This window comes from Hirundo rustica, unplaced genomic scaffold (assembly GCF_015227805.2).
Source record: "Hirundo rustica isolate bHirRus1 unplaced genomic scaffold, bHirRus1.pri.v3 scaffold_609_arrow_ctg1, whole genome shotgun sequence".
In the NCBI taxonomy this organism is placed as follows: domain Eukaryota; kingdom Metazoa; phylum Chordata; class Aves; order Passeriformes; family Hirundinidae; genus Hirundo; species Hirundo rustica.
Window position 1 is genome coordinate 1 of NW_026690651.1, and position 8,730 is coordinate 8,730.

The 8,730-nt window shown below is 64.5% G+C and overlaps 1 protein-coding gene across 1 annotated transcript; it reads left to right on the forward strand.

Moving 5' to 3' along the window:
- Window positions 1-59: 59 nt before the first annotated feature.
- On the forward strand, window positions 60-8,097 carry TRAPPC14 (trafficking protein particle complex subunit 14). The gene is made up of 9 exons (XM_058424440.1): window positions 60-254; window positions 781-867; window positions 1,470-1,590; window positions 2,319-2,466; window positions 3,150-3,235; window positions 4,222-4,382; window positions 5,336-5,463; window positions 6,734-6,915; window positions 7,407-8,097. Exons 1-9 carry the CDS (start codon window positions 134-136, stop codon window positions 7,561-7,563), a joined length of 1,191 nt encoding a protein of 396 aa, XP_058280423.1. The 5' UTR covers window positions 60-133; the 3' UTR covers window positions 7,564-8,097.
- The last annotated feature ends 633 nt before the right edge of the window (window positions 8,098-8,730 follow it).

Here is an 8,730-nt window from a genome sequence, read left to right on the forward strand (position 1 = left end):
GGAGGTGACACCGGGGCACACTCCGGTGACGCGCCGGCCGCCCCGCGCGTGTCCCCAGATCGTGGTGACGGTGTGGCAGCGCGACACGGAGCCGCCGGAGCTGCAGGAGGGGACGGCGCCGGGACAGGTGACAATGACAGCGCCGGGACAGATGACAGTGACGGGGACAGGGACAGGCGGGTACCTGAGGCTGCTCCAGGGCCGCGCCCCCGGCCAGGTGTTCCGGCAGCAGCACGGAGCCTTCAAGGCACAAGGTGAGGTCCCCAAATGTCCCCAAAGTGTCACCTCCCCTCCTCTGGTGTCCCCAAGTGTCCCCTCCTCAGTGGTGCCACCACCGAGTGACCCCAGGTGTCCCCTCAGTGCCACCCCAGGTGTCCCCACAGAGCCTTCGAGGCACGAGGTGAGGTCCCCAGAGTGTCCCCAAGTGTCCCCTCCCCTCCTCTGGTGTCCCCAGGTGTCCCCAAGTGTCCCCTCCTCAGTGGTGCCACCCCCGAGTGACCCCAGGTGTCCCCTCAGTGCCACCCCAGGTGTCCCCACAGAGCCTTCGAGGCACGAGGTGAGGTCCCCAGAGTGTCCCCTTCCCTCCTCTGGTGTCCCCAAGTGTCCCCAAGGCCACCCCAACCCCTTCAGGGACCCCCAAGGATTGTCCCCAACCCCGACCTGGGGACAGGTTTGGTGCCACCCAGGTGGGGCAAAGCCCCTTGGTTGATCCCGGTGGCCCTGGCTGGCTGTCCCCAGGTGTCCCCAGGTGTCCCCAAGTGTCCCCTGGTGTCCCCACAGTGTCCACGCTGCTGACGGTGCTGCCGCCCCCCCGTGTCCGGTGCCGCCAGGTGACCGTGTCCGGCAAATACCTGACCGTGCTCAAAGGTGACAGCTGGGGACACTGGGGACATCGGGGGGTGGGGACACAGCGGCGAGGGCCACCCTCAATGTCCCAAGATGTCCTCAAATCCTCAGTGTCCCCCGATGTCCCCAAATACTCTGATGGCCCCTGCTGTCCTGTGTCCCCAATGTCCCCACTGTCCCAAATGTCCTCAATGTCTCTATTGTGCCCCAGTGTCCCTGATGTCCCCACTGTCCCCAATGTCCCCATTGTCCCCAGTGTCCCCACTGTCCCCAATGTCCCCAATTGTCCCCAATGTCTCCAATGTCCGCAATTGTCCCCATTGTCCCCAATGTCCCTGCTGTCCTCAATGTCCCCAATGTCCCCAATCACCTCAGTGTCCCCAATGTCCCCAGTGTCCCCAATATCCCCAATGTCCCCGATGTCCCCAATACCCCCAATGTCCCCAATGTCCCCAATACCCCCAATGTCCCCAATATCCCCGATGTCCCCAATGTCCCCAATGTCCCCATGTCCTCAATGTCCCTAAATGTCTCCAATATCCCCACTGTCCCCCCTGTCCCCATTGTCCCCAATCCCCGCAGTGTCCCCGCTGTCCCCAATGTCCCTGTCCCCGTGTCCCCAGTGGCCAACGGCAGCTCCCAGGACGAGCTCTCCGTGTGGGACGTTCAGGTGCTCCCCAATTTCAACGCCAGTTACCTGCCCGTGATGCCCGACGGCTCCGTGCTGCTCGTGGACGACGTGTGGTGAGCGCGGGGACACCTGGGGACACCTGGGGACACCTGGGGACATCATGGGGACACCTGGGGACATCGTGGGGACAGCTGGGGACACTGCGGGGACACCTGGGGACATCGTGGGGACACCTGGGGACATCGTGGGGACACCTGGGGACACTGCGGGGACAGCTGGGGACACCTGGGGACATCATGGGGACACTGCGGGGACACCTGGGGACACTGTGGGGACACTGCAGGGACACCTGGGGACAGCTGGGGACACTGCAGGGACATCATGGGGACAGCTGGGGACACTGCGGGGACACCTGGGGACATCTGGGGACACTGCGGGGACACCTGGGGACACTGCGGGGACATTGTGGGGACACTGTGGGGACATTGTGGGGACACTGTGGGGACACCTGGGGACATTGTGGAGACATCAGGGACGGGAGGAGAACATGGGGACAATGCGCGGACCTTGGGGCCACCTTGGGGACATCGTGGGCACCTTGGGGACACCAACATAGGGACCGTGGTGACAGTGTGGGGACCTTGGGGACACTGTGGGGGACCTTGGGGACACTGTGGGGATGTTGGGGACACCGTGAGAACCTTGGGGGCAGCGTGGGGACCTCGGGGACGCCGTGAGTACCTTGGGAATGGGAGGGGAACTTGGGGACACCATGAGGACCTTGGGGGTGGCACCCATCCCCTGGGTGTCCCCTGAGTGTCCCCTGGGTGTCCCCTGGCAGCCACCACTCGGGCGAGGTCCCCGTGGGCGCCTTCTGCCGTGTCCCCGGCTGTCACTCGCGGTGGCCGTGTCCCCTGAGCGCCCTGGAGGAGCAGAACTTCCTGTTCCAGCTGCAGGCGCCCGAGCGGCCGCCCCGCGACGCCAAGGAGGTGAGGGGACACCTGGGGACACCTGGGGACACCTGGGGACAGCCAGTCAGGGCCACCGTGCTCACCCAGAGGGACTCGTCCCACCTTGGTGGCACCAAACCTGTCCCCAGGTCAGGGTTGGGGACAATCCTTGGGGGTCCCTGAAGGGTTTGGGGTGGCTTTGGGACACTTGGGGACACCTGTGTGGCCTTGGGGACACTTGGGGACAGCCAGCCAGGGCCACCGGGCTCACCCAGAGGGACTTGTCCCACCTTGGTGGCACCAAAAGTGTCCCCAAGTCGGGGCTGGGGACAGACCCTGTTGGTATTTAGGGGTTGGGGACACCTGGGTGGCCTTGGGGACACCAGGGGACACTTGGGGACAGCCAGCCAGGGCCACCAGGCTCAGCCAAGGGGACTCGTCCCACCTTGGTGGCACCAAAAGTGTCCCCAGGTTAGGGTTGGGGACAATCCCTGTTGGTATTTAGGGGTTGGGGACACCTGGGTGGCCTTGGGGACACTCAGGGCCACCAACCCAAAGCCACCGAGCCCCCCAAGATGCCACCCAGCCGCCCTCGACCGCGGTGTCCCCGGGCTCGGTGACAGCCCCCGTTGTCCCCGGTGGCCTTGGGGACGTTGGGGACACGGGGGCCACCCCGCGGGTGACAGGGCGGGTGGCAGGGAGGTGACAGCGCTGTCCCCAAGCAGGGCCTGGAGGTGCCGCTGGTGGCCGTGGTGCGGTGGTCGACGCCCAAGCTGCCCTTCACCAACAGCATCGTCACCCACTACCGGTGAGTGTCACCCGGTGTCACCCGGTGTCACCTCGGTGTCACCTCAGTGTCACCTCGGTGTCCCCAAGGCCACCAGAACCCCCCGTGGTGCCACCGCCTCGGTGTCACCTCACTGTCACCTCCCTGTCCTGGTGTCACCGCTCTCGGGGCCTCCTCTGGGTGTCCCTGGAGGTGTCACACGGTGCCACCACCGTGTCCCCGATGTCCCCACCATGTCCCCAAGCCCTCCATGTGCCACCATGTCCTGTCCCACCAATGTCACCTCACTGTCCCCATGTCCCTTCATCCTCAGAGCTTCTGGGGCTCTCTCAGAGGTGTCCCCAAGGTGCCACCTTGACGTCCCCATGATGTCCCCAAGCTCTCCAAACTCTCCTGACTGCCCCTCCATGTGCCACCACCTCGTGTCCGCTCACTGTCACCTTCTGTCCCAGTGCCACCACACCCCCAGAACCTTCTGGGGCTCCCTCGGAGGTGTCCCCAAGGTGCCACCTTGATGTCCCCATGATGTCCTCAGACCCTCCAGACCCTCCTGGCTGCTCCTCCATGTGCCACCACCTCGTGTCCCCTCACTGTCACCTCCTGTCCCAGTGCCACCACACCCCCAGAACCTTTGGGGCTCCCTCGGAGGTGTCCCCAGGGTGCCGCCTTGATGTCCCCATGATGTCCTCAGACCCTCCAGACCCTCCTGGCTGCCCCTCCACGTGCCACCGCCTCATGTCACCTCACTGTCACCTTCTGTCCCAGTGCCACCACATCCCCAGAACCTTCTGGGGCTCTCTCAGAGGTGTCCCCACGATGCCACCTCAATGTCCCCATGATGTTCTCAGACCCTCCTGGCTGCTCCTCCATGTGCCACCACCTCGTGTCCCCTCACTGTCACCTCCTGTCCCAGTGCCACCACATCCCCAGAACCTTCTGGGGCTCCTCTGTGGCTTCTCCGGGGTTGTCCCCAAGGTGCCACCTGGGTGTCCCCGCTGTCCCCTCAGGCTGCCGAGCATCCGCCTGGAGCGGCCGCGCTTCGTCATGACGGCCACCTGCGAGTCGCCCGTGGTGGCCCTGCAGCGCTTCACCGTCACCTACACCCTGCTCAACGACCTGCAGGACTTCCTGGCCGTCAGGCTGGTGTGGACACCCGAGGCCACCGCCGGTGGGGACACCTGGGGACACCGGGGGGGACTGGGGACATTGCGGGGGATTAGGGACATTGGGGGCAGTGGGGGGATTGGGGACAATGTGGGGATTGGGGGCAGTGGGGACATTGGGGACACTGGGGACACTGGGGACAGTGGGGACACTGGGGACATTGGGGGCAGTGGGGACACTGGGGACAGTGGGGACATTGGGGACAATGGGGACATTTGGGACATTGGGAGGATTGGGGACAATGGGGACATTGGAGACACAGGGGACACTGGAGACATTTGGGGACACTGGGGACATTGGGGACATTGGGGACATTTGGGAACATTGGAGACACTGGGGACAGAGGGGACATCGGGGACAATGGGGACAGTGGGGACACTGGGGACATTGGGGACATTGGGGACAGTGGGGACATTGGGGACATTGGGGACAGTGGGGACATTGGGGACATTGGGGACAATGGGGACATTGGGGACAGTGGGGACATTGGGGACATTGGGGACAATGGGGACACTGGGGACATTGGGGACATTGGGGACAGTGGGGACAGTGGGGACAGTGGGGACATTGGTGACATTGGGGACAGTGGGGACACTGGGGACACTGGGGACACTGGGGACACTGGGGACATTGGGGACATTGAGGACCCGCAGGATTTCCCGGCTCTGCGCCTCACCTGCACGCCCGAGGCCGCTGGCGACACAGATCCCAGGAATTCCCAAATTTCCCCAGTTTCCTGGATTCCCCCAAAATTCCTGAATTTCCTGGAACCCCCCGATGTTCCCAGTTTTCCCCCAGAATTCCTGATTTTTTTTCCTGGAATTTCCCCGGAATTTCCCGAACTCCCAAATCCCCGAATTCCCCCAGAATTCCCGAATTTCCCTGAATCCCCCAATAATTCCTGAATCCCGAATCCCCCCGAATTCCCGAATTCCCCCCAATTCCCTTTCCCCCCAGGCCGCTCCCGGGGCGCTCTGGACTCGCTCGTCTGTCACTCTCCGCTCACCAACCTGGGCTACTCCCGCAAGGGCAGCGCCCGCACCTTCCGGCTGTCCTTCCAGGCGCTGCGGGCCGGCCTCTTCGAGGTCAGTGCCACCTGTGTGTCACCTGTGTGTCACCTGTGTCACCTGTGCCACCCCCGTGTCACCTGTGTGTCACCTCTGTGCCACCCCCGTGTCACCTGTGCCACCCCCGTGTCACCTGTGTGTCACCTGTGCCTGTTATCCCAGTCCCAGTATCCCCAGTGTCCCCAATACAGGCGCTGCAGGCCGGCCTCTTCGAGGTCAGTGCCACCTGTGCCACCTGTGTGTCACCTGTGTGTCACCTGTGCCACCTGTGTGTCACCTGTGTGTCACCTGTGCCACCCCTGTGTCACCTGTGTGTCACCTGTGTGTCACCTGTGCCACCCCTGTCCCTGTTATCCCATCCCCAGTGTCCCCATTCCAGGCGCTGCGGGCCGGCCTCTTCGAGGTCAGTGCCACCTGAGTGTCACCTGTGTGTCACCTGTGTGTCACCTGTGCCACCCCCGTGTCACCTGTGCCACCCCTGTCCCTGTTACCCCATCCCCAGTATCCCCATTCCAGGTGCTGCGGGCCGGCCTCTTCGAGGTCAGTGCCACCTGTGTGCCACCTGTGTCACCTGTGTGTCACCTGTGTGTCACCTGTGCGTCACCTGTGCCACCCCCGTGTCACCTGTGCCACCCCTGTCCCTGTTATCCCATCCCCAGTATCCCCAGTATCCCCATTCCAGGCGCTGCGGGCCGGCCTCTTCGAGGTCAGTGCCACCTGAGTGTCACCTGTGTGTCACCTGTGTGTCACCTGTGTCACCTGTGTCACCTGTGTGTCACCTGTGTGTCACCTGCGTCACCTGTGTCACCTGTGTGTCACCTGTGTGTCACCTGCGTCACCTGTGTCACCCCCGTGTCACCTGTGTGTCACCCTGTGTCACCCCCGTGTCACCTGTGCTACCCCCGTGTCACCTGTGTCACCTCCTGTCACCCCAGTGCCAGCAATGCCATCCCAGTGCCCTCCCAGTATCCCCCAAATCCCATCCCAGTCCCTCCCAGTTCCCCTAAAGCTCCATCCCAGTGCCCTCCCAGTAACTCCCAGTCCCTCCCGGTAATCCCAAAACCCCATCCCAGTAACTCCCAGTAACTCCCAGTGCCCTCCCAGTAACTCCCAGTCCCTCCCAGTAATCCTAAAACCCCTTCCCAGTAACTCCCACTGCCTTCCCAGTCGCCTCCCGGTATCCCCAAACCCCTTCCCAGTATCCCCAGTCCCTCCCAGTAACTCCCAGTCCCTCCCAGTCCCTCCCAGTGCCCCCCAGTGCCCCCCAGTGACGCCCAGTCTGTCGCAGCTGTCGCAGCACATGAAGCTGAAGCTGCAGTTCACGGCCAGCGTCAGCAGCGCCCCGCCCGAGGCGCGCCCGCTCTCGCGGAAGAGCAGCCCCAGCTCCCCGGCCGTGCGCGAGCTGGTGGCGGGGCTGGGCCGCTCCCAGTCCTTCTCGCACCAGCAGCCGGCCCGCAGCCACCTCATGAGGTACTGGGAGCACTGGGGGGGACTGGGGGGGACTGGGAGGGGATTGGGAGGGACTGGGAGGGACTGGGAGGGGATTGGGAGGGGACTGGGAGGGACTGGGAGGGACTGGGATGGACTGGGAGGGGATTGGGAGGGACTGGGATGGACTGGGCTGTGACAAAAGGACACTGTGGGTGACACACAGGTGACACAGGTGACACACAGGTGACACTGTCCCCAGGTCCGGCAGCGTCATGGAGCGCAGGGCCATCACCCTGGGGTGACGCTGTGGGTGACACAGGGACGCTGTGGGTGACACAGGGACGCTGTGGGTGACACACAGGTGACACAGGTGACAAAGGTGTCCCTTCCCCAGGTCTGGCAGTGTCATAGAGCGCAGGGCCGTCACCCTGGGGTGACACTGTGGGTGTTAGAGGGACACTGTGGGTGACACAGGGACGCTGTGGGTGACACAGGTGACCCTGAGGTGACACAGGTGTCCCTGTCCCCAGGTCCGGCAGCGTCATGGAGCGCAGGGCCATCACGCCGCCCGTGGGCTCCCCGGTGGGACGTCCCCTGTACCTGCCCGCGGGTGACAAAGCCGTGCTGGCCCTGGACAAGATCGCCAAGAGGGAGTGCAAGGTGCTGGTGGTGCCACCCGTGCAGTGACACCTGGGGACACCTGGGGACACCTGGGGACAGCGCCACAACCGTGGGGACATCGCTGGGACCATGGGGACAACGTGGGGACAGCTGGGGGCATCGCTGGGACCATGGGGACATGGCTGGGGTGGCACCAGGACAGTGGGGACACCTTGGGGACAGGGGGACAATGGGGACAGGGCCACCGCCGGTGTCCCCAGAGCCTCAGGGCCACTCCCAGGACACTGGGGACACTGGGGACACTGGGGACAGGGCCACCCCCAGTGTCCCCAGAGCCTCAGGGCCACTCCCAGGACATTGGGGACAGGGACCAAGGGGACAGGGCCACCACCAGAGCCTTGGGGACATTGGGGACAGGGCCACCACCGGTGTCCCCAGAGCCAGGTGACAATGGGGGGGGGGTCGCTGCCACTGCCACGTGCCATGGAGGGGACCTTGGGGACACCTTGGGGACACCTTGGGGACGCGGCCTGGAGCCGTGCCCACCTTCGGGGTCGGGATTTTGGGGACATTTGGGGACATGGGGGAAATGTCCCCGAGCCAAAGTGGGAGGGGTGGGGAGGGGCCTGCGGTGCCACCTCCGGGTTGGGGACACTGGGGACAAGGGTGGCACCTGTGTCCCTGTTATTTATTGCCAATAAAGAGACCTGGATGTCACCTGGCTGTCCCCAGGGGTGGCCTGGATGTCCCCTGATGCCACCTGGATGTCCCCAGGGGTGGCCTGGATGTCCCCTGATGTCCCCTGAGGTCCCCAAGGAGCTCACACAGCACCCAAGCCACCCTCGGACATGGTTTATTGTCCCCACGCTGGGGTGGGGGGGATTTGGGGACACTTTGGGGACAGGAGAAGGCGGCCGGGAGCGGTGCCACCGCCTCCGGGGACACTCTGGGGACACTTTGGGGACAATTCTTCACACGGCCACCGGCTCCTGGACGTGGTGCTGGCGCTTGACCACGAAGAGTTTCTGTCCCGAGACGGTGACGAGGAGGGAGTGCTCGCCAAACACCACTGGGGACAACGGGGACAGTGCCACCCTCGGCGTGCCCGGTGTCCCCGGGGCCACCCTCAGTGTCCCCAGGGCCATCGGGGACAGGGACACAACGGGGACAGTGCCACCCTCGGCGTGCCCGGTGTCCCCAGGGCCACCCTGTGTCCCCAGGGCCATCGGGGAC